The 25,506-nt window shown below is 36.6% G+C and overlaps 3 protein-coding genes across 3 annotated transcripts; all 3 read left to right on the top strand.

The window, feature by feature from the left end:
• Positions 1-12,117: 12,117 nt before the first annotated feature.
• On the top strand, positions 12,118-13,233 carry LOC122011297 (transcription termination factor MTERF8, chloroplastic-like). The gene has a single exon (XM_042567683.1). It carries the CDS (start codon positions 12,118-12,120, stop codon positions 13,231-13,233), a length of 1,116 nt encoding a protein of 371 aa, XP_042423617.1.
• A 6,557-nt stretch (positions 13,234-19,790) lies between these two features.
• LOC122010346 lies at positions 19,791-22,461 on the top strand. Its single transcript, XM_042566843.1, has 2 exons — positions 19,791-21,042; positions 22,122-22,461. Exon 1 carries the CDS (start codon positions 19,863-19,865, stop codon positions 20,976-20,978), a length of 1,116 nt encoding a protein of 371 aa, XP_042422777.1. The 5' UTR covers positions 19,791-19,862; the 3' UTR covers positions 20,979-21,042; positions 22,122-22,461.
• A 1,077-nt stretch (positions 22,462-23,538) lies between these two features.
• LOC122011296 (transcription termination factor MTERF8, chloroplastic-like) lies at positions 23,539-24,660 on the top strand. Its single transcript, XM_042567682.1, has one exon. The coding sequence runs from the start codon at positions 23,539-23,541 to the stop codon at positions 24,658-24,660; it is 1,122 nt and encodes a 373-aa protein (XP_042423616.1).
• The last annotated feature ends 846 nt before the right edge of the window (positions 24,661-25,506 follow it).

The raw sequence follows: 25,506 nt of genomic DNA, 5'->3' as shown, positions 1-25,506 counted from the left end.
ACAAAAATTTCCCCATCCTTAGACTTTAGAAATAATGTTGGGTCAATTGTTCCTCTTCTAAAGTCCTTGGAGATTAGGAAGGATGAAAGTCTCTCATACCAAGCCCGAGGTGCTTGTTTTAACCCATATAATGCTTTCTTAAGCTTATAAACATGGTTTGGGCAATCTATATTTTCGAATCCGGGTGGTTGCTATACATAAACCTCTTCCTTAATGAAACCATTTAAGAAAGCCGATTTTACATCCATTTGGTGGAGTTTAAAACCCATGTAAGCGGCATATCCTAATAATATTCGGATGGACTCTAACCTAGCTACCGGAGCATAGGTTTCATCATAATCAAGTCCTTCCACTTGATTGAAACCTCTAGCTACCAACCTAGCCTTATTTCTAGTGACTCTCCCTTGATCATCCAACTTATTTCTAAAAACCCATTTTGTTGTGACGATTGTACTCCCATTAGGTCTTGGAACCAACTCCCATACATCACTCCTTTCAAATTGGTTCAACTCTTCTTGCATTGCTAAAATCCAATCCGTATCAAGTAAAGCATCATTAATTGTTTTTGGTTCAAGTTGTGATATTAGAGCAATTTGACTAGTATGATCCCTAAAGTAGGATCTAGTCCTTACCCCTTGTGCCACATCTCCAACTACTTGATTAATAGGATGATCTTGATGGTGCCTTAAGGTCCTTGGGGTAATGGAATCATCATTTTTGGAAGTATCATTGTTTACATTGTTTCTTTCATCATCCGAGCCATTTCTTTCTCCCCCTAGATCAATACCTCCTAATTGTAGATTTTGCATTTCTTGAGTGATGTTTTGATTGTTTTCAATTATATCCTTGTCAATAGAGGATTTTCTAGGGTAAGTCCTAGTAGACTCATCAAACTCAACATTAGATGATTCCTCAACCATTTGAGTCCTTTTGTTGTATACTCTATATCCTCTACTAGTGGATGAGTATCCAACTAAAATTCCCTCATTAGACTTGGGCTCAAATTTTCCTAAGTCATCTTTGGTATTGAGAATATAAACTTTACAACCAAAGACCTTAAAATAGTGAATTGTAGGAATTGTGCCATTCCATAATTCAAATGGTGTTTTCCCTAAAAACTTATGAATCAAAACACGATTTTGGATATAACATGCGGTATTAACCGCTTCGGCCCACAAATAGCTAGGTAGGGAGTATGCATTGAGCATGGTCCTAGCCGCTTCTTGTAAGACCCTATTTTTCCTCTCCACTACACCATTTTGTTGAGGTGTTCTTGGGCAAGAAAATTCATGTTTATAACCGTTATCCAAACAAAATTTAGAAAAGTTCAAGTTCTCGAACTCTCCACCATGATCACTCCTAATTCTATCAATTTTGATGTTCTTTTCATTTTCTACCCTCTTGGTAAACCCTATAATAGTGTCTAAAGTTTCCCCTTTGTGTTTTAAGAAATGAACTCAAGTATATCTAGAGTAGTCGTCTACTATTACCAAACAATATTTGTTACCCGTTAAAGAGGGTGTTCTATGACAATCGAAAAGATCCAAATGCAATAATTCTAATGGTAATGAAGTGCTAGTTAAGGTTTTACCTTTATGTGATGACCTTGATTGCTTACCCTCTTGGCATGCATCACATAGTTTATCCTTGATGTACTTGATTTTTGGTAGCCCCTTAACTAGCTCCATCTTGGCTACCTTGGCTATGTTCTTCATGTTGATGTGTCCAAGTCTTCTATGCCATAGCCATCCTTCTTCTTCTTTAGACATCAAACACTTAATAGAGGGGTTAGAAGCATATGAAAGATCAACATAATAGAGATTTGCCTTTCTAAATCCTTCTAGCATCACATTCTCAAGATTCTTGTGTTTAACTATACACTTATTTGGGTGAAACTCTACATTATATCCGGCATCACATAGTTGGCTAACACTAAGCAAATTAAATCCCATATTTTTAACCAACAAGACTTTATGAATGATAATTTTGGGTGATACCTCAATTGTACCTTTACCTATAATCTTGAGCTTCCCACTATTCCCAAATGATACCGTTCCTTTCTTTATATAGTTTATTGTGGAGAACTTGCTCACATCACCGGTCATATGTCTTGAGCAACCGCTATCCACAATCCACATACTTGCATCCTTTTTCTCTTCTACCTAGACAACATAAAACACACAATTCTTTGGTACCCATGCACTTGATTCGGAAATATCATTCAAATATTTCTTAGGCACCCAAGCTTGTCTTGCCTTTCCTTTAGCATTCTTCTTAACATTGTTTCTATCACTTCTAGTGCCATTAATTAGAGACATGTATGCAACTTCCTTTTCTTTAGGTCTATATCCTATACCGGCTTTGTTGTAAACGGCTCTTTGGTCTCTAATGATCATATCTAAGTATTTGGATCCATTTGTAAACTTCACTAGACATGCTCTTAACTCAATCACATCATTCTTCAATTTTTCGTTTTCTTCCTTGAGCATGCTTGACTCACTAGATGAACATGCATCAATTTTAATAAGCTTAAGCTTTCCCTTCAAGGTTTTTACCTTAGATTGTGATTTAACAAAAACATTTTTGAGATGAGCAATAGTTTTGTAAAGAAATTCTACTTTGGGAGATTCTTTTACCTCATCATCATCACTTGATGATGATTCATCACTTGATTCCTCTTCATTTGATGACTCCTCTTCACTTGACACCTCCTCTTGACTTGATTCATCTTTGCCCTCTTCAAAAGCCATAAAGGTCATATGTCGAGTAACATGGCATAGCTCATCTTCATCCGATGAGTCAATGCTTGGTGTATCCCATGTAGCTTGGGCCATCATGGCTTCCTTCTTTTTCTCCTTTTTCTTCTTCTCCTTTTCTTCTTTCTTCTTTAATTCCGGGCAATTCGGCTTGATGTGTCCTTTCTTGTTACATCCATAACAAGTGACATTAGTATTAAAGTTCGAACTTTGGCTACTCTTACCTTTTGAGGGTTGAAACATCTTCTTCACATCCTTTCTTGTGAATTTTCTTGATCTTCCCATCATCTTTTTGACATAGTGAGCCACTTCACTTGCCGACATTTCATCATCACTATCCGATGATTCTTGCTCGGATTCGGATGATGACGATTCCACCTTCTTTTCCTTCTTCTTTTTCTTTTCCTTCTTCTCTACAACAAGAGCCATACCTTTCTCTTTTGAAACCGCATTAGCTTGCTCATGAAGTTCAAATTCGCAAAATAATTCATCAAGTTTAACTAAAGAAAGGTCTCTAGAAACCTTATACGCATCAACCATTGAGGCCCATAAGGTGGTTCTAGGAAAGGATTGAAGAACATACCTTACTAGGTCCCTATTGTCAATTTTCTCACCTATAACATGAAGACCATTTACTATTTCCTTGAATCTACCGTGCATTTGACTTACGGTTTCATTTGTCTTCATAGTGAAGGTTTGAAGTTGTCCCAACAAAAGATCTCTCTTGGCCCTTCTTGACTCGCTTGATCCTTCATTTAACTCAATGAGTTTCTCCCAAAGCTCCTTGGCGGAATCGAAAGGTCCTACTTTGCTTAGTTGCTCCTTTGAAAGTCCACATTGTAGGGTTGTTGTGGCTTTTGCATTAGCTTGGGCCTTCTTTGCCATCTCCTTTGTCCACTCCTTGGTAGGAAGAGGTGCTCCCGATCCATCCTTCGGCTTTTCAAACTCATCTACAACACTAAACCAATTCTCAATATCATTCATTAAATAGTATTCCATTCTACCTTTCCAATATGCAAAGTCATTGCCATCAAAGAAGGGTGGTCTAGCGGTGCTATATCCCTCTTGAAACGCCATTTCGATGCTTCGGTTGACGATGAGTTCTTCCGATGCGTTCCTTGCTCTGATACCAATTGTTAGGATCTTTGTGTTCGGCTAGAGGGGGGGTGAATAGCCTTTCTTTCGTTTTTCACCTACAACTTGTTAGTGGAAGATAAAGGAAACAAATGAACAAGTATGAAAACAAAAGTTCAATGCTAACTCCCTTTGTTTACTTTGTCTCCACCTCCTTGAGGTGACTAATCCAAGGTGCACACACCCACACAATGAAGTTCCACTATAGACTTCTCCTTCTCGAATGACAATCGAAGGTGGAGAAACCCTTACACAATCTCCTCTTCCTTTTACAAAGTGAAAGTTAGGATCAGAAGGAAGAGTATGAGTGTCTGTAGGCTTGAGGATCACTTGATGAGCACTTTTTCAGTTTTAGAACAGTTGATCCTCTCCAAGCTCTTAAGAATTGCTTTTATAGTTTTCCCGACATCAGTCGACTGGTATACCTATCAGTCGACTGATGGGCTTTAACGGCACTAAGGATTTGACTAGATTTTGAGCCGCCACTTCATAACGGTCATCTACCAGTCGACTGGTACCATCACCAGTCGACTGGTACTTGCCTCCAGTTACCCTGGCGACATTCTGTCCATTCTGTGCCTTGGTACCAGTCGACTGGTGTAAGTATCAGTCGACTGGTACCTTATACTTCTGAAAATTACAGCATTTTGTACCGTCTCAGTTTTACATTATTTTATACACTTGAATTTACTTCCTTAGCTTAGACTTCAAGCCTCCAAGCACCTTCCCTCAGCCTTACGCCCCTAGGATGCTTCTGTCTCCACGACTCCTCATCCTTGCGCTTGCCTTCAAGGGCTACCTTTGGCTCCGTCATGCTAAGTCTCCTTTTTGCCAATAGATCACACCTCCGGATCTTTCCTTGCCAAAACTTCATACTTGGTCTTTTCTTTGTATCTGCTCACTCAATACTTATGTTAGATCACAATTAATGCCTAGCTTAAACTATTTTAACCAAACATCAACAATGAGTAATGTCTTGAGCAAGATTGCTCCAACAGTAGATTCTATTATTGATGAATATTACGTTATAAAACATCGTCGGGCACCACTTAAATAGGTGAGATTGAATTATTACTTTTGATATATTCTATTAATTTTATTCTTATATTTGACTTTTTAAAGATATAGGAATAAAGCCAAATAAGTTTTAGTCATTTTTTGTTGTCATAAGTTCTATACTTTAGTTTTTATGTACAGCTTTGTTCATTAAGATTTTTTGTAGTTGGCACTTGGCTATCATAGCAAGGGGAGATACATGTGATATCACAAACCTTGTTTTTCACTTGAAGCAATTTGATTGTATACTCATACAAGGTTGTTTTATTTTTATCTTCACCTTTTAAACATTCATTCTGTTCCAGGCTTACGATCAACATTTGAATATGATTCTTGGAGATGTGGAAGAGATCATAACTACTGTGGAAATTGACAATGAGACTTATGAAGAAATAGTTCAGATAAGCTAATCTTGCTACTGTGGTATCATTATCCTAAGATGCAATAGTGCCAACAAAATAAATTTTGCCCAAGTTTATCTGATTTACATATTCTAATTTATTTATTATAATGAAATGGCACATGTTTAGTACTGCACAAATGATTTTTGGAAAAATAAGAGGCTACTGATGTCTATGTTTTTCATAATTTGCTGTTAAAACTAAGATTATAATATCCAAAAAGTATATAGTCTAAGGTTTGTTGAAGATTCAGAGCATCATGGAAAGCAAAATAGAAATGAATTTTCTGTAAATTTTTTTTGCATGCTACCATAACAGTGACTGCTGGGTTGGTAAAAGATAAATTCAGAAACAAATCACATCAAAAAAAAGGTTCCACTTTTAATTTGTGTTACTGGTTTACCTCTAAATTGTACGACGACAACAATAAATAGATAGTATTCCTCCCAAACTCATAGAGTGCAATGTCAACCATAAAAGAGTTTTTATTCTTCTGGCATACACTTGTCGAGTCAGTCTTCTGCATTCAAATAGTCTATGTTTTTCTTCTGTTTGACATCCACGCAAGTAACCATACGTCCATACCAGACCTGAACCATACAATGTTGTCAAACTCAAACTATGCATTTTGAACTTTGCAAAACTAAATTACTTATTCTCTTGTTTCATTATTTAAAACTTAAGCTATTATTCAATAAAGTTGATAACCTCAGAATTTTATGTGCATCCTATCTCTGTTTTACAGACCACCAAGTGAATTGTGCGGTTTCTTTTTGTTCAAGGTGATAGAGTTATTTTAGTTTCTCCACCTTTGAGGATAGCATGACGACCCGAAGAAAGATGTTTTGATGATGCACCAAATCTGTCACCAACTGCATCAGTTACTTCATTTAAGATTGTCTCGTGTTGAATCAATATACCGATACACAAGGGAGTTTGAAGCTGTGATCCCTATTTGAACCTCTCTCCAGTGCTATTAGAAAACATCTAAATTTGCTAGTGTAAGAATATCGACTCTCTTGTTTTAAGTATATCTTTGTTGCCAGATTGTAGACAAGGTATCTCAGTGCAGTTGTCACCAAGTCCTTCTCTGGAAATGTCAACCAAATCTTGATGGGTTGCAACGAGAAGCCAACTTAGGTCGGGATTTGTTCACATATCCAATGGCCCTAGAAAATTCTAAGCAGTATTAATTAGTCGATATAAGAGTGGGTAGATTGGACCAAATCGTTTCAAAATTACTTGATGGTTCCTTGCTACCCAACCAGCAAGAACAATACTCGAATACTCATCGAAGTAGTTTGAGGCATAAAGCTAACATAACTCGATAATGATGGATATTTCTAAATTAAAACAAATAGTTAATAACAATAAAATAAGATAAAATTTATTTAAGTTTGGATGTTGATGTAGCATGGGATAGAGTCTAATAACATAGAAGGATCCATAAAATCGACCCACCTATTGGGGTAAGACTTTTTTGTTGTTATAGTAATAGTTAAAAATTTTAGCCACTCCTTTAGTCAATTCCTGGCTCCGCCCCTGTATTGCTCCGACAGGCATGCTGCTGTGGTTAAGGTGTAGTAGAACTAAAAATAGGCTAGGCTCGATCCTCTGTTGCAACATGTGTTGGCCTTGAATTTAGTGGAAAAACTTAGGTAGATGGTTGTGGGCACAAGTACCAATGGTGTAAAAGCTCCACTAATTTATTTTCATGGATGAAGTATTGATTCAGGATTGGATGGTGTAGGGCAAAGACAGCAAGGTTTAAATAGTTAGATTTAAAAAAAAATCCATTTTCTCTAAATAATCATCTTAATTTTTTTAGAAATTTCCAATCACATATTTAAATTACTTCACATCAAGTGCTCGATCTATAGCCTATTTAAATTTCTAAACTAATTCACAAATCACAATACGTAGTAAATTTTTAGTTTATAGAACGGAGATATAGCCTCAAGTTTTAGATATCGAGATCATCAACTTAGATTGTGATCGGTTGAACAAACTGATCGAGGTGCAAAGCAATCAGACCTACGTTGGGCCTGATATGATACCTTATCAAGCCCAACTTGAGCTTGATATATCTTATATCAAGCCCAACCTGGGCCTGATATTATCCCATATCATGCCCAACTTCAAGGCTGAACATTCTAGAAATGCTCGATCACCTATAGAGAGCTTTAAATAAGTAATATATAGCACCGCGTTGGAGTCCTTACAACACTACAAACTCACAAGACTTTAAATGAGTTCAATTGGAGAAGTCTAGGTCCATCAGTGAGTTTTAATTGAAATCCACTGATGAACCTACGACACTTGAATTTCTTTAAATTCCCATTCCCTAGGAAGGTTTGAGAGAGAAGAATCTATATATGGTGTCAAATCTTGGTTCTAACTAATACAAATACAGTTTTTGCTCCGTGCTAGTTCGTCCCGGAACATGTGAAACTTATGGATTCCATTCAATGAACAACAATACACAACCTTTCGAATTTTAATTTATAGGAAAAATACCTACCTTACCATCAATTTATTTTAACTGTCAACAATTAGTAAGATATTTAAGCTAAATTTCAATAGAATTAGAAATTTCCAATCACACGTTTAAATTACTTCACATCAAGTGCTCGACCTATAGCCTTTTGAAAATAACAACACGAACCATTTGGTTTAAGCCATGACTTAGTTACAGTTGAAAATAAATTTACAAGACTTTTAAATTTCCAATGCCATCTTGTAGAGTTGAAATGCACTATTGAACTGAGCCTATTATATTTCTAAAACTTCACAACTGCTAGCTCATTTTTTGTTTACAAATTAGAGATATGGTGTGAAGTATTAGTTCTACCTTGTTGGGATTGGTTTACAAATTCTACAAACACAAATATAACGGTAACATGACTTTGCACAACTATTTTTCTTACATCACTATGGATGTACTGCATACAAAATATATGGATCCACTCCTTTTGCTTACAAAATATATAAATCAAGCATCATATTCATTTATACATATACAAGTAAGTCAATAACCATCGACTGGTAGCATTTTATAGGTCTTATGATTATGACTTAGTTGTTTGCACTGGCTACATTTGATTTTTATCTTCCCATTATGTTTTGACTCGATCCGTGCCTTCTTTCGCCTATCCGGCTGCACAAGGCTACGGGGGCATAGAATTATAATGTTGTTTAGGCCCTTAGGCCAAAATTCCTTGCTCCAACAGGGGTAAATATGATCCATGTATGTCGTAGTCTAATTTCGTGAATGAAAATAATGCTCACAATATGGGAGGACATTCATATTTCGGTGAATGATGACGGCAATAACATGTGAGCAAGGCAGTCCGGATATTTGAAACACTCCACAGTTACAATATTTTCTTTCTATATCAACAATGAATGAAGCAACCCATATCTCTACTTCCATTTCAAATTGAGAGTAGAGGTGGACTTTATATCGTCTAGCTTTCTCTCTCCTTGAATCCATTTTCTTTGGTAGTATGAGGTGTTAAAGCAACATACCATTTGAGGCTTCCTTCCTATGATTAAAGAACCATTAAGCTACCTTTCATATGGTATTATCGATTAACCTATTTACGGGAAGTTCATATGTATGCTTGAACAAAGCATTTAAACTCTCTACACAATTGGTGGTTAGCATTGAGTACCTTCTCCCACTAAAATGTGCATTAGCCAATCTTTTAGGGTCAATGTCCTGAAGCCACTTATGAGCATCTGGATGTTTTTCAAGCATGGAATGCATTATGAGATCATATTGTAGTGATGTGTTTGCTCATGCTGTGACCCAAAACAAGCCTAAAGCTGACCTATTGTCATATTGCAAGACATGTGGTGGAAATAGAAAGTATGATGGACAGTTGGGTAAACTTTCTTTATTACTGATATAATGCCACAATGTCTATCTGATACTATACTCATTGATTTTGCATCAATAGTAAAGAATCTCTTTGTATGATCCAAAAATCACTCCCACGCAGACCCACATTCAACTTCAGCGATGCCAAAGGCTACTGGGAGGACATTGTCATTAACATCAATTGTTGTAACCATCAACAACACACCCAGATACTTTCCTCTTAGATGTGTGGCATCAATTCCTATCAATTTGCATAGATAAGATTTTAATACTCTTCTACAAGCTCCAAAATCTCAAAAACAGCGTTCGAACTGATTATCCTCATTCCTGTGTAGTGCCATATAGATTTCAGGATCCCTGACTCTTAACTTACGCGGATATAGTGGACGATGTCTATATGCTTGGTCATAATCTCCAACGACTTTCTTATCGCTTTCTCCCGAGCTATGTATACTTTTCTGTATGATAAGATCACTTCAAACCTAGCTTTTTTATCTGATATAATCATACTTAGTTTGTACTGTTCATTAGTAAGAAATTGCTCTTCAACAAACGATGCTATAAAGGAGGAAGAGCATGTTTGATGATCAACACTTTCCCTAATAGTGTCACATTGGTGTTCCTTTACATATTTTGTAACAGTGAACTTTACATCCCCCAGGCAACTACTCTCCATGTAGATGGTTGATTGAAGTAGACATCTTTTACTTTATTTTTTTCGGATGTCAAATGGATTATATTTTATATGTTTAACCATGACATATTTAACAAGTGCATTCTTACACTCTTGTCGAGACGGAAAAGTCTGTCCAACAAAAAATTCATGCTCATCTATTGTCTCTTCAATTGACCTTTGGAATAGTCGAAAATTTAGAATATATGGATCATCAGCTATTGGGAACTCCTCCTCTAAGTCACTATACTGCTCTAGAGAAATTTCATATTGTTCAATCTGCATATTATCAGCTAAGAATTCTTGTACATCTGTATTGTATTGTAATTTCTCTCCAATTCGGGTATAATGCTCTATCTCCTCACTCTAAGTAGGCTCAAAGTGATCAACAAGTATTGTACAAGGATTCAAAACCTCATCTACTAGAAGACTTGCTTCTTCATTTAAATCAAATGTCAAAATGCTGCTTGTATTTCTATTTGTGTTTTGCACACCACTATACTCAGAAGATGATGGAATATTTATTCTGGATAACTCTCCTATATTAACTCCATGTCCCCTGCAAGAATTTTCATCAAACGTATTCCATATCTTAGAGAGAATTTCTTTAGTAATATGATCGTCCCTGATAAAAAAATTTAAAAACTAATTTAGTAATGTTACATCTACATAATCAAGTGTTATTCACATATTAATTTAGCAAAGACCACGTAACGTTAGATATGGTGTACATTAGATTTTTCATAATTTATCAATGGTGGTGACAGAATCTAACTGATAGACATAGGGTTTTTGTAATTTTGCATATTTTCAACCACTAGGATGGGTTGAGCAAGGAAAAGGTATATATGTTGTAAAATCTAAGTTTTAACCAAAGATCAATTGGGCCTAATAACATCCCATATCAAACCCATGTTGGGCATGATAGGGGATGATATCAGGCCCAACTTAGACTTGATATAGGATGATATCAGGCCCGCATTGAAGCATAAACTTCTCGTAACATTGGACAACGACTGAGAGCTCTAAATAAGCAAAGGATAGCACAATTTAACTCCTTGCAACACCAGAAACTCACAACATGTTAAATGGGTGTAATCAAACATGTTTAGGTCAATTAGTGAGTTTTAGTTAAAATCCACTGATGGATTTAGGTTAATTGGATTTATGCAAACTCCAGATAACTACGACGGGTTGAGCAATGAGAAGGTAGATATGGTATCAAACCAAAATTTTGATCAACGAAGAAAGTGGACCTGATATGATCGCATATCCAACCCAATGTGCTGTTACCTACCATATCAACCTAACTTGTATGAGCAACGTCTAGCTGAAATCTAGCAACACATTGGAGCACCTTGCAAACTAATTAAGTGATGAAGTACATCATATTACAAGTGTTGTTCAATATTTATTCTCTACACATCCACTGACACCATCAACACGATTTTTTTCATCACCCTTTACGATAAAAGTGAATTTTTAAAATGAAACATATTTTACAATAGTAAATTTATACATACATTGGTAAATTTTTATCTATCTTCTTTTACTAATTTTATTTTTGTTAGAAGTTTATCATTCAACATCAAAGATATTAATCGTTGTTGTCCTTTGAACTCATCTCGTGCAATCCCACCGATCATCATGATGACGTAAGATAAGCAAAGTTCATGATCATTTTATGTTTATAAGACTAGGAAGTAGGAAGAGGAATGGAGGAAGAGAGAGGGTGAGAGGATGTGCATTCGAATCATATATTCATTTTAAATTAAAAAAATGATTTAAATGCTTGAAAAATGAAGAATGAGAAGCAGCGGTTGACGGCGGGAGGGTTAAAAAGGAAATTATAATTTTTTTTTATGCACCATCTGTACAAAGAGAACACCCCTACGCGGTGATTCAAGTAGGGTTTTATGGGCCCCCGCGGGCTGGATCAACCGGTTAAGGCGTGACATCCTTGCACAATGAGTCGTAGGGTCGAAAGTCCACGGACGCGCACTGGATGAATAATCTGGGCCGGCTGTGTTAAATTCCGGAGACACCACGCTTTACCCAGGCCAGCATTCACCGCTGATTTACCTCCTCCTAGGATCCCTGTGGGGCCAGGCCTAGGGAGCCGCTGGGCGGCGGGACCCGCCTTTTTGCACAAAGTAGGGTTTTATGGGATCGATTTAAGTCGTCGCTACGGTTGTCCTTTGACGCGCCGACGCGATGCTTCACTCACTTGTCCGCCGCCATGCGCTCCCTCCGTCGACGCAACTCCGTTGCGTCTTCTTCTCCACCGTCACAGCCGTCTCCTCCTTAGACACTACCGCTTCTCCCGATCCCCATTTCATGGTTGAGTACCTCGTGAATACATGCGGGTTCTCCGCCGACGACGCTTCCAAGGTCTCAAAGTCGCTCCCCTGCTTTCAGTCCACCGAGAAGCCCGATGCTGTTCTTGGATTCTTCAGATCTCATGGCCTTGATGGTGCTAATCTCAGAAAGATAATATCTTGGAGGCCAGGATTTCTCTGCGGGGATGTGGAGAACAGTCTCGCTCCAAAGTTTAAAATTTTGCGCGACATGGGGTTATCTGAGTCCGACGTCGCCAATGCCGTTTTGCGGCACCCCTTCATTCTCTACCTCGACGCCCAGAACGCGCTTCTCCCCAGATTGAAGGTTTGGGAAAGTTTATTTGGATCGAAGGAGATCCTCCTCAGGAATCTCCGGGGCTCTAATAGGTTTATGAGCACCAGCATTGAGAAAGTGGTACGCCCTAACTTGAACTTCTTACGGGATGAATGTGGTATTCCTGAAGACCGGGTTTCTCGTGTCATTAAAAGGCGCCCCGGCTTCATCGTTCAGAATCCTGAATCCCTCCGGGCTTTGGTAGATAGAGCTGAGGAGCTTGGAGTTCCTCGAGGTTCTGGAATGTTCCTCTGGATTCTTGATGTACTGCAAGGGGTGAGCACGGAAAAATTTGAGGCCCAACTCAAGCTCATGAACAATTTTGGTTGGTCGAACTCGGATTTCATTACTGCAATCAAGAAACACCCACGCTTTTTACTCCTTTCCATAGAGTCATTGCAGAAAAAGATGGAATTTTTGGTCAATGTTGTTGGAATTTCACCTTCAGACGTTGCTCACCGCCCGGTACCTTTAGTGCTATGTTTGGAAAAGAGGTTAATTCCTCGATTTCGTGTGATGGAGATATTGAAAGCTGAAGGGTTATGGAAGTCAACAAACAAGTTACATGTATTTTTCTCATTATCTGGTCCAAAATTTTTGAAGCAGTATGTGCTCCCTTATGAAGATAAATTACCCAAACTGCGTGAAGTCTTGTGAGATGTAGCTGGGTTCAAAGGGAATAATCCAAACTGCTAATGAATGCAAGATTTACATAGGTTTGACTTTTATGACTGGATAAGCAATGATATTGAACCAATTTTGTCCTAGTTTTCATATGGTTTACTTGCCGTATTCATATTCTAGCCATGAGGATGTTAGGTTTTCTGAGTTCCATTTTGCAATCGGATTGAGTTGAAATGGATTTCTTGTAGTACCTTATCAGTTGAACTCCTTCCAATGAGAAGATATTTGTCATTTAGAATCATCAAAGGAGAATGTTTTTCCCCCTTTGACAAGCAGAGTTGGATTTAAGTCTGAAAACAATACCCATCTGCCAAGATTACAGAGAAACCATTTTTAATTTTCATATTCTGTATCATACATAGCGTTGTTGCTGTAGACATGAGAATGTTAGTCTTTCTGAGTTCCATTTTGAAACTTGATTGAGTTAAAAAGGATTTGTTGAGCAAGCAGAGTCAGATGTATGCTGCTGGGCTACACTACCCATCTGCAAGGTCATAGAGAACCCAATTTCTTTCGAATTAGTTGTAACATCAATCGTTTTAATACTTTTAAAAGTTGAAGGAGCTTGAAGCCATGTGAGTTGTAGCTGAGTTTGAAGGAATAACCAACAGCTGAAGGGTTTATTTGTGTATGAGTTTCTTTTCAATGATATTGAACCATTCTTGCTCTAGTTTCTCATATAGTTTGCTTATTACTTTCCTAGTTCGTCAATTATAAAGGTAACTGCTAATGTAAACATGAGGATGCTATATTTATACAAAATTCCTTTTTTTACAACCTGTTTGACTTGCAAAGCGCTTATTTAGGAACTTGTCAGTTGAACTCCTCGCACAGGAAAAGACATAGTGTCTTTTAAATTGTAAAAAAGTTATTTTTTTTTCTTTTTTCTTCCAGCAAAATTTGGCTCATGTTGTAGTGCAGTGATATGTGCCAAGGTTAGTGAACAATCACTTTCCATCTATTCGAGTTAGAAGCTTCTTTGTCCAGCTTCATTGAAAGTGTCTCTCTTAAATTTCCTTGTTTGTTAACACAAAAATTACAGTCTATTTCTGAATGTTGTCAATTGCAAATTCTTACATATGTGTGAAGAGTATTGTTTGCCTGTGATGAGTTTCTTTTCTAGAATAAGCAATGATATTGAACAATTCTTGTTCTAGTTTCTCATATGGTTTACTTTACAGTGACATCTGCCAAGGTTAGTGAGAAATCATTTTCCTTCTATTCCAGCAAAGTTTGGTTCATGTTGAGCATCATTGAACGTGTCACTCGTATTATGTCAATAGAGTCGGTCACCTACATAAGTTTCCTTGTTTGTTAACACAAATTACAGTCTATTTCTGAATGTTGTAAATTACAAATTCTTACATATATGTGAAGCACTGTTTGCTTGAGATTCTTCTGGTATAGAAATTTAAATTGTAAATCGATCATAAAAATCTTATACTAGCTGGGACAATCGCCAAGGCTGTTTTGTTGGGTGATTTACCCTCTGCTGCTTCTGCAAGCTACTCTTTGCAAAGAGGTATTTTTTTTCTATCTTTTACCTTCTTATTGTTTAAATTCTTTAATTTTATGTGCCTATCTACAAGTTGTTTGATTGGATTTATAAAGCTGGATAATCTATTTTATGTGTTATGTTTTTTTATGGCAATTTGATAAAATTTGATTTATTTATAAACAAGATTAGTTGAATCAATCAGAATTGAAACGAAACTTGTAATATTAGAGCAAAAACTGATATCATTCACCTTCTTAGCATTGTTGGTCTCATGGCTAGATATGAGACGGAGTGTATTTTATCTTAGTACAACAGTCTTTTGCATAACGAGATTAGGCACCTAATGAGAGTTACTTTAAGGATGTGATTTACCGTCTATATAATTTTGCAGTGTTCATTGTTTTAAAAAGTTACATCTATTGCTCCGACGGGCATCCTGCAGTGGTTAAGGTGTAGTAGAACTAAGGACATCTCCAATGTAAGGTTTATGAGAGGTTTGTAAAATCTAAAAAGCTGAACAAAAAGTCTTGAACCATTGTAGAGATGAGGTTTAAGGTTTGTAATTTAAGAGCAATAGTGAAAACACAAATCTATTCTTTTGTCTCGAATTTTATACAATATGCATGAAATGAAGTCATGCAACTCATGCTATGAATTGGATCATAAGAAAGTACATTTAGAGCTTTAACCATTGACGATATTTCAATGAGCTTCCATATTATTGATGTGATATATTGGAATCTTAAAAAAAACTCATTTAGAACTCTAATCATTAGAAATGCTCTAAAAATAGGTTTGGTTCGATCCTCTGTTGGTACATGTGTTGGCCTTGAATTTAGTGGAAAAACTTAGGTAGATGATTGTGGGCACAAGTACCTATGGTGTAAAAGGTCCACTAATTTATTTTCATGAATGAAGTATTGATTCAGGATTGAATGGTGCAGGGCAAAGACAGCAGGGTTTAAATAGTTAGATTTAAAAAAAAAACCATTTTCTCTAAATAATCATCTTATTTTTTTAGAATTGTTGTGTATATTTTGAGCATTTTATATGACATTAATTTATTTTTTAAAATGGCCACCAACCTTCATCATTATCTTTTCATTTAGCAATGGTACTTCAAAATCTCCATCCATAATGACTACTATTAATTACTTTGGCTCCCGGATTATGATGTAGCGATAGGATATTCAGATTATCATCTCGGTATTTGTTGTTTGAGCCCCAGTTATAGGCATGTAAACGAGCTGAACCGAGCCGAACAGTATTAGGCTCGAGCTTGGCTCGTTTAAGTTATATTCAGACTCGAGCTCCGCTCGAGCTCGAATCAAGCTTTTATCACAAGGTTCGAGCTCGGCTCGTTTTTGAATTATCAAGCTCGCGAACAGTTCGAACTCGGCTCGTTATTAGCTCGATTATCAAAGTTAACGAGTCTAACTCATTTTCGGGCTCGTTTAGAGCTCATTTTTGGCTCGTTTTAGAGCTCGTTTTTTGGATCATTTTAAGGCTCGTTTTAGAGTTCGTTTTTTTTTCTTGTTTTAGAGCTCGTTTTTTGACTCGGTTTAAGGCTCGTTTTTTTGACTCGCAAGCCTATAAATGAATATATTCGCGAGCTCACGAGCCGAATATCTTTAAGCTCGAGCTCGGTTCGATAAAATTGTCGAGCTCGAAATCGAGCTTGAGCTCGGCTCGATAAGATAAACGAACGAACTCGAACGAGCTTTTTATCGAATCGAGTTCCGAATAGCTCGCGAACCGTTTGATTCATTTACATCCCTACCTAGTTATGATAAATTTGTAGGATTTTTTTTTTCAATTGAGACACACAACTAAAGGATACTGGGTGACTGCTCGCTGCGAGCACTTCTTAATTTACTTTGATGGCCGGTGGAAAATTTCCATGAGACCGGGTCGGACTCCCGAGACTCGACGTTACCCAATCTAATTAATCATTTTTTTATTACGATTAATTACTTTTATTATCTTAAAGCAAATCAAATTTCTCTTAATATTCGGCTCCACACCCGCCTCTCTAATATTTCCGAGTATCTTCCAACTCTGACTTCACTTCTTGAGCATCATATAAATTCTGATTGTACAACTCCGACTTCACTTCTTGGTGCTACCTTACAAGACCTCCATATAAAATCCAATCTCCTTCCTTGTGGGCTTAACCTAGCTTGGTTACAATTGTAGATTTTTACATAGTATTATTAGTTACTCTTTGCACTAGTTTGATGGTGCATTATTATAAGAGCATCTGTATCAGATATTTTATTCAAAGATTTTATCATAAATTTTAAATATGGTAATTAAAAAAATTTTTGCATTAACTATTCTATCCATTCACTAAATTATATATTTTGAACCGTACGTCTCTAAATTTAGAGAATGAATTATATTTTCTAAACATTATAGAGAAGAGAGCATAAATAAGGAAGTTGATATATGATGTATTGAAAAATTATTATCCAAATTTAATAAATTAACTTTTTATCCTAAATTAGCATTTTGAATAGTGAAACAGGTTTGGATGCTCTAAACTAAGTCTGAATATAAAATCCGAATGGCCATGCATTCATTAATCACTCATTTGAAGGCTGCCGATGTAATTCGGATAGGCAGTCGAGTTAGTTTGGGCTTATAAATGCACAACTGAGTTAAGGATTTGAAAGACTGTCGACATGATTCAGGCTAGGCTGCCGATGCAATTTGAGCTTAGACTGCGGACTCAGTTTGGATTTGGATTTATAAATGTGCGATTGAGTCAAGGACTTGGAAAGTTATCAGACTCGGGATTGGACTTTTGAGTACTCCCTTCAACTCAATAGATATAATACCTTCTCATCTTTTCCTCGATATTACAAATATTATCTACATTCATCTCGGCATAATAGATATTATACCTTCAAATCTTTTTTTCAACATCACAAATATCATATATCCACGTCTACCTCAATATAATAGACATCATATATTCATATTTTCACATGGTGAGCCCATTTGGACTGAACTTTAGACGGTATAAATTTGGATAGTAAGTTCTTTAATTTGTATTCATTATGAAAATGCAGAGTTTACCAGCATGTTAATGCAAAAGAAAGCAGAGGTAAGAGTTTAGGAACCCGAACCTCTTCCTGGGCTTCTGCTCTTATCTTTTCCTCCATGGACAATGATCCATGACAATCTTACAACTTTCAAGGAGAATCCTTAGTTGTTTTCTCCCTGTTGGCGATGCATAAATTTTGCTCGCTGCAATGGCCGTCGCAAAATTTACAGCAAAGAAACTCTTGGTCTGTCCTTGTACCAGCGGCTGGAGCAGAAGGCCAGCGACTCGCGTGCCTCGAAACTGAGGGCATGGTCGCCTGATCAAGCGGAAGCAAAGAGGGGATAGTCCAACAGTATACAATGATAGTTGATTTGGAGAATGATTAGTAGAAAATCATATAGATAGGAGATTCATGAATCTGTTGAGATGACTCTAAGGTTAGATCAGAGCATGAGTACTCGGGCCTCTTGGGTCTCTCGAGCCTCCCGGATTCAAAATTATTCGGGCCTTCCGACTCCATAACTACTTAAATCTCTCGGTCTCTCAGCCATGTAAGATAATGAGTCATTTCAAGAAAATAATAATTATCGTATAAATCTTGATTATTTTTGGAGAAAGATAGCATTATGAATAAATCTTATATTATTTAAGAAATTAAATAATAACATCATGAGAATTGGAATAAAATAAAATAAAAAAAATCTGTGAATCTCAATTATTTTAAGAAAAAGACAATATAAATAAATCTTACATTGTTTAAAGAATTAAATAATTAAATAATGATCAAATGAAGATTAGAATGGATTGAAAAGATCTGCTTTCACTCTATAAAAGATAGTCTTGTTTAATCTCCAAGGTACACATATATACACATTACTATGTATATTGAAATCAAAATATTTATCTTCTTCATCCTCTAACTTGAATATTGGAGTTGCTATGAATGGTTACTTGTGGAAGAGGTGATGGTTACATTTTGGAGAAAAAGAGAAGCGGCTTTAAGTCAGGCTTTGAGATCAAGTTACATTTCGATTTTCACAAAACTAACTATACATGTTTTTTTTTAACTTTATTATTATTATTATTTTTAATTTTATGTTTTTCTCTATTTTTTTAAAGTTTACATTTTTTTTGAAATTTATGTTTTTTTTAGTTTATGGTTATTTTTAATTTTTACGTTTTTTTTAATTTAAGTTTTTTTTAAGTTTATGTTTTTTTCTTTAATTTTTTTATGTTTACGATTTTTTTTTATTTACCGTTTTTAAATTTTTCTTTAATTTTTTTTTTAAATTTACGGTCTTTTTTAAAATAAATTTTGTATTATAAAAAATTTGACTTGTATCGGATTACATAATTTTCTTCACAAGGAGTGTCGTTCTTCTGATGAATTTCTAATTGAACCAGATAATGAAATTTCATCATCCTTACCAGAACAAGTTCATGGTGTCAATTGTTTTGATACTCAAGAACAACAACAAGCAAATATCAATGCATAGAGAGATACAATAGCAAATCGAATGTAGATATTGACAATAACAAACGAATTTTTTTCTCTCTCATAAATCTAGTTTTCATGAAAAAATTTATAAATATATGTAAAAGTCTTACAAAAATTGTATAGAACTCCATAAAAATTTTTTCACAATTACGTAGGATTTTATATAAGTCAATAAAAAATCTATCATTAAAGGAAAGTCAATAAAAATGATCCAATTTCTTGATTGAATAGACTCCCATCCTACCTTATAAGACCACAACATCAAATCCAATCTTCTTCCTTACGGACTTAACCTATCCCGTTCACCCTGACAATTGCAGATTTTTACGGAATATCAATGATCTTCCACGCACCAAAAAGGTTGTTTGGGAATCCTTCAGGATTTTGATTTCCAGTTCGTGTGCATATTTAAGAAAAATGAAACATATAGGGGGGCAAATGTGAAGTTGACTGGAAGCTGGGCATATTTTGATTTCCGTTTGATGATAGGGTTTTACAGTTTCCCCTCTGGGTTATATTTGTGACGAACCTACCTGGTCGGACGGCGCGCCGACTCGATGCTTCACTCCCTTGTCCGCCGCCATGCGCTTCTTCCACCGATGCAGCTATGTCGCGTCTTCTTATGCACAGGCACTTCCGCCTCCTCCGCTGGCGGCACTGCTTCGCCCGATCCCCACTTCATGGTCGAGTACCTCGTGGATACATGCGGGTTCTCCGCCGACGGTGCTTCCAAGGCCTCCAAGTTGCTCCCTCGTATTCAGTCCACCGAGAAGGCCGACGCCGTTCTTGGATTCTTCAGATCTCAGGGCATTGACGGTGCTAATCTGAGAAGGATAATAGCCTGGAAACCAGCATTGCTCGGCTGGGATGTGGAGACTAACCTCGCTCCAAAGTTTAAGCTTTTGCGCGAAATGGGATTATCTGAATCCGACATCATCAGTGTCCTTCGGGTGCACCCTATCGTTATCGGCTACAACAGCCAGACCACGCTTCTCCGCAGATTCAAGATTTGGGAAAGTTTATTTGGATCGAAGGAGATCCTCCTCAAGAATCTCCGGAGCAGTGGATGGTTTTTTAGCAGCAACATTGAGAATGTAGTGCACCCCAACATGAACTTCTTACGGGATGAATGTGGTATTCCTGATGACCGGATTTCTCTTGCCATTCAAAAGCACCCCAGCTTCATCTCGCAGAATCCATATGCCCTCCGGGCTCTAGTAGATAGAGCTGACGGGATTGGAATTCCCCGAGAATCTGGTATGTTCCTCTGGATCCTTTTTGTGCTGCACGGGGTAAGCAAGGAAAAATTTGAGGCCCACGTTAAGCTCATGAATAGTTTTGGTTTGTCGAAATCAGATTTACTTACTGCAGTCAAGAAGCATCCAACTTTTTTAAGGCTTTCCACAGAGTTATTGCAGGGAAAGATGGAACTTTTGGTCAAGGATGTTGGGATTGCACCTTTAGACATTGCTTACCACCCGAAGCCTTTAGGATTAAGTTTGGAAAAGAGGTTGATTCCTCGGTTTCGTGTGATGGAGATATTGAAATCTGAAGGCTTATGGAAGTCAACAAACAAGCTACATATATTTTTCTCATCATCTGGCCCAAATTTTTTGCAGAAGTATGTGCTCCCTTACAAAGATAAATTACCCAAACTGCTTGAAGTCATGTGAGTTGTAGCTGAGTTTTAGACATTGCTTACCACCCGAAGCCTTTAGGATTAAGTTTGGAAAAGAGGTTGATTTCTCGATTTTGTGTGATGGAGATATTGAAATTTGAAGGGTTATGGAAGTCAACAAACAAGCTACATATATTTTTCTCATCATCTGGTCCAAATTATGTCCTCCCTTACAAACATAAATTACCCAAACTGCTGGAAGTCTTGTGAGTTGTGGCTGAGTTTGAGAGGAATAACTAACAGCTCAGTGGTTTATTTGGGTATGAGTTTCTTTTCGGGATAAGCAATGATATTGAACCATTCTTGTTCTAGTTTCTCATATGGTTTACTTGTTAGTTTCTTAGTCCTTCAATTATAAATGTAACTGCTAATGTAAACATGAGGATGCTAGGTTTTTTATTTCAAAATTCCATTTTTTTTACATCTTGTTTGAGATGTAAAAAAAAAAGTGTGATAAAACTTGGTTGGTTGGTTGTTGTTATCTTGTTTGACTTGCAAAACACTTATTTTAGGAAGCGCCTAATAGAAGACATTGTGTCTTTTAAAATGTAAAAAAAGTGATTTTTTTTTTTCTGTTTTCTTCCAACAAAATTTGGTTCATGTTGCAGTGCGTGACATCTGCCAAGGCTAGTGAAAAATCATTTTCCTGTTATTCTAGTTAGAAGCTTCTTTGTCCAGCTTCATTGAAAGTGTCACTCTTAAATTTCCTTGTTTGTTAACACAAAAAATACAGAGTCTATTTCTGTATATTGCCAATTACAAATTGTTACATATATGTGAAGTATTGTTTGCCTGAGATTCTTCTCATATAGTTATTTGAACTGTGAAGTGATCATAAAGATCTTATACCACTATATATGTGGTTGTTCTCAAAAGTAGCTGTGGAAATCGCCAAGGCAACTTTGTTAGGTGACTACATCTGATACTTAGCAGCCCGTTTGACTTGGAGTTTTTAAAGCAATCTAGGCGGGCACTCGATCTATTCAACTGCTTAATCTAATAAGTCAAACTGCTTAATCTAATACTTAGCAGCCCCTTTGACTTGGAGTTTTATGTGCTTATTTATAAGTTGTTTGATTGAATTTATAATGCTCAATAATCTATTTAGTTGTGATATTGTATTAAGTTTGGAAAAGAGGTTGATTTCTCGATTTTGTGTGATGGAGATATTGAAATTTGAAGGGTTATGGAAGTCAACAAACAAGCTACATATATTTTTCTCATCATCTGGTCCAAATTATGTCCTCCCTTACAAACATAAATTACCCAAACTGCTGGAAGTCTTGTGAGTTGTGGCTGAGTTTGAGAGGAATAACTAACAGCTCAGTGGTTTATTTGGGTATGAGTTTCTTTTCGGGATAAGCAATGATATTGAACCATTCTTGTTCTAGTTTCTCATATGGTTTACTTGTTAGTTTCTTAGTCCTTCAATTATAAATGTAACTGCTAATGTAAACATGAGGATGCTAGGTTTTTTATTTCAAAATTCCATTTTTTTTACATCTTGTTTGAGATGTAAAAAAAAAGTGTGATAAAGCGTGGTTGGTTGTTGTTGTTATCTTGTTTGGCTTGCAAAACACTTATTTTAGGAAGCGCATAATAGAAGACATTGTGTCTTTTAAAATGTAAAAAAAGTGATTTTTTTTTTTTCTGTTTTCTTCCAACAAAATTTGGTTCATGTTGTAGTGCGTGACATCTGCCTAGGCTAGTGAAAAATCATTTTCCTGTTATTCTAGTTAGAATCTTCTTTGTCCAGCTTCATTGAAAGTGTCACTCTTAAATTTCCTTGTTTGTTAACACAAAAAATACAGAGTCTATTTCTGTATGTTGCCAATTACAAATTTTTACATATATGTGAAGTATTGTTTGCCTGAGATTCTTCTCATATAGTTATTTGAACTGTGAAGTGATCATAAAGATCTTATACCACTATATATGTGGTTGTTCTCAAAAGTAGCTTTGGAAATCGCCAAGGCAGCTTTGTTAGGTGACTACATCTGATACTTAGCAGCCCGTTTGACTTGGAGTTTTTAAAGCAATCTAGGCGGGCACTCGATCTATTCAACTGCTTAATCTAATAAGTCAAACTGCTTAATCTAATACTAAAGTGTTTTGTGTGCTTATTTACAAGTTGTTTGATTGAATTTATAATGCTCAATAATCTATTTAGTTGTGATATTGTATTATGTTTTGGATAATCCCAAAACACCTATGGGATTTAAGAATCACGTATAAGGAGTTAGGCGGTTTGAAAAATAGAGTACATTTTATAAAATAATAATATTCTTGCAAACTATTTTATATCAGTATAGCAGTTTATGTAAAATAAATGGAACCTTAAATATTTAAAGGAGCAGGTTAATTTTTTTTTTGCTATTTTTTTCTATGCATATAAGGCAAAAGTGAAATTTGTGCGTAGGGTTAAGAAAATATGAATAATATAGGGAGGAAGATGTGAAATTAGCCCTGAAACCTAAGTCAAGAGGGTTTTCAATAATTTTGCGATTTGGTCTTTGCGTGATATTCGTGACGAGCTTACCTGGTCGGCCGTCGTGATGCTTCACATTCACTCCCTAGTCCGCCGCCAGGCGCTCCTTCCATCGATCCGACTCCGTCGCCTCTTCTTCTCCGCCGGCGCTTTCGCCTCCTCCTCAGTCGCCACCGCTTCTCCCGATCCAAACTTCCTGGTCGAGTACCTCGTGAATACATGCGGGTTCTCCGCCAACGATGCTTCCAAGGTCTCAAAGAAGCTCTCCCGCTGTCAGTCCACCGAGAGAGCCGACGCCGTTCTTGGATTTCTCAGATCTAAGGGCATTGAAGGAGCTAATCTCAGAAAGATAATAGCTTGGAAACCAGGATTCCTCGGCTGGGATGTGGAGACGAACCTCGCTCAGAAGTTCAAAATTTTGAACGAAATGGGATTATCTGAGTCTGACGCCGGCAATGTCGTTATGCATCACCCCGTCATTCTTTGCCTCAACGTCCAGAAAACGCTTCTCCCCAGATTGAAGGTTTGGGAAAGTTTATTTGGATCGAGGGAGATCCTCCTCAGAAATCTCCAGAACTGTAATAGGTTTATGAGCACCAGCATTGAGAATGTGGTACGCCCTAACTTGAACTTCTTACGGGATGAATGTGGTATTCCTGAAGACCGGGTTTCTCTTGCCATTCAAAAGCACCCCAGCCTCATCACGCAGAACCCAGATACCCTCCGGGCTCTAGTAGATAGAGCTGACGGGATTGGAATTCCCCGAGAATCTGGGATGTTCCTCTGGATCCTTTTTGTGCTGCACGGGGTCAGCAAGGAAAAATTTGAGGCCCAAGTTAAGCTCATGAACAATTTTGGTTTGTCGAACTCAGATTTCATTACTGCAGTCAAGAAACATCCAACTTTTTTAAAGATTTCCCCAGAGTCATTGCAGGGAAAGATGGAATTTTTGGTCAAGGATGTTGGGATTGCACCTTTAGACATTGCTTACCACTCGAAGATTTTAGGTTTTAGTTTGGAAAAGAGGTTGATTCCTCGATTTCGTGTGATGGAGATATTGAAATTTGAAGAGTTATGGAAGCCAACAAGCAAGCTACATGTATTTTTCTCATCATCTGCTCCAAAATTTTTGCAGAAGTATGTGCTTCCTTACAAAGATAAATTACCCAAACTGCTTGAAGCCATGTGAGTTGTAGCTGAGTTTGAGAGGAATAACCAACAGCTTAAGGGTTTATTTGGTAATCAGTTTCTTTTCTAGATAAGCAATGATATTGAACCATTTTTGTTCTAGTTTCTCATATGGTTTACTTGTTACTTTCCTAGTCCTTCAATTATAAATGTAACTGCTAATGTAAACATGAGGATGCTAGTTTTTTCTTGCAAAGTTCCTTTTTTTTACATCTTGTTTGATGGATAAAGCTTGGTTGGTTGTTGTTATCTTATTTGACTTGCAAAGCACTTATTTTAGGAAGTGCAAAAAGTGTTTTTTTTTTTTTTTTTTTTCTGTTTTCTTCCAGCAAAATTTGGCTCATGTTGCCGTGCGTGATATCTGCCAAGGCTAGTGAAAAATCAGTTTCGTATTATTCTAGTTAGAAGCTTCTTTGTCGATCTTCATTGAAAGTGTCACTCTTAAATTTCCTTGTTTGTTAACACAAAAAATACAGAGTCTATTTCTGTATGTTGCCAATTACAAATTGTTACATATATGTGAAGCATTGTTTGCCTGAGATTCTTCTTTTATAGTTATTTGAATTATGAAGTGATCATAAAGATCTTATACCACTATATTTATGGTTGTTCTCAAAAGTAGCCGAGGAAATCGCCAAGACAGCTTTGTTAGGAGACTAAATCTCACACTTAACAGCCCCTTTGACTTGGTGTTAGGTCAAGCGGCTTAGTATAAATATTAATGTAGGCTCAGGTATACCAGATGAATCTCTTCACAAATTTAGCCTCTTTACTGTTGCAAACTGTAGTGTTCGTCCTCTTTGCAACGAGCTATATATTTTCCATTTTTTTAACCATCTTATTGCTT

This window comes from Zingiber officinale, chromosome 8A (genome assembly GCF_018446385.1).
Source record: "Zingiber officinale cultivar Zhangliang chromosome 8A, Zo_v1.1, whole genome shotgun sequence".
Taxonomy (NCBI): Eukaryota; Viridiplantae; Streptophyta; class Magnoliopsida; order Zingiberales; family Zingiberaceae; genus Zingiber; species Zingiber officinale.
Note: the sequence above shows the minus strand (reverse complement) of the source record. Positions and strands in the feature narration are given on the sequence as shown.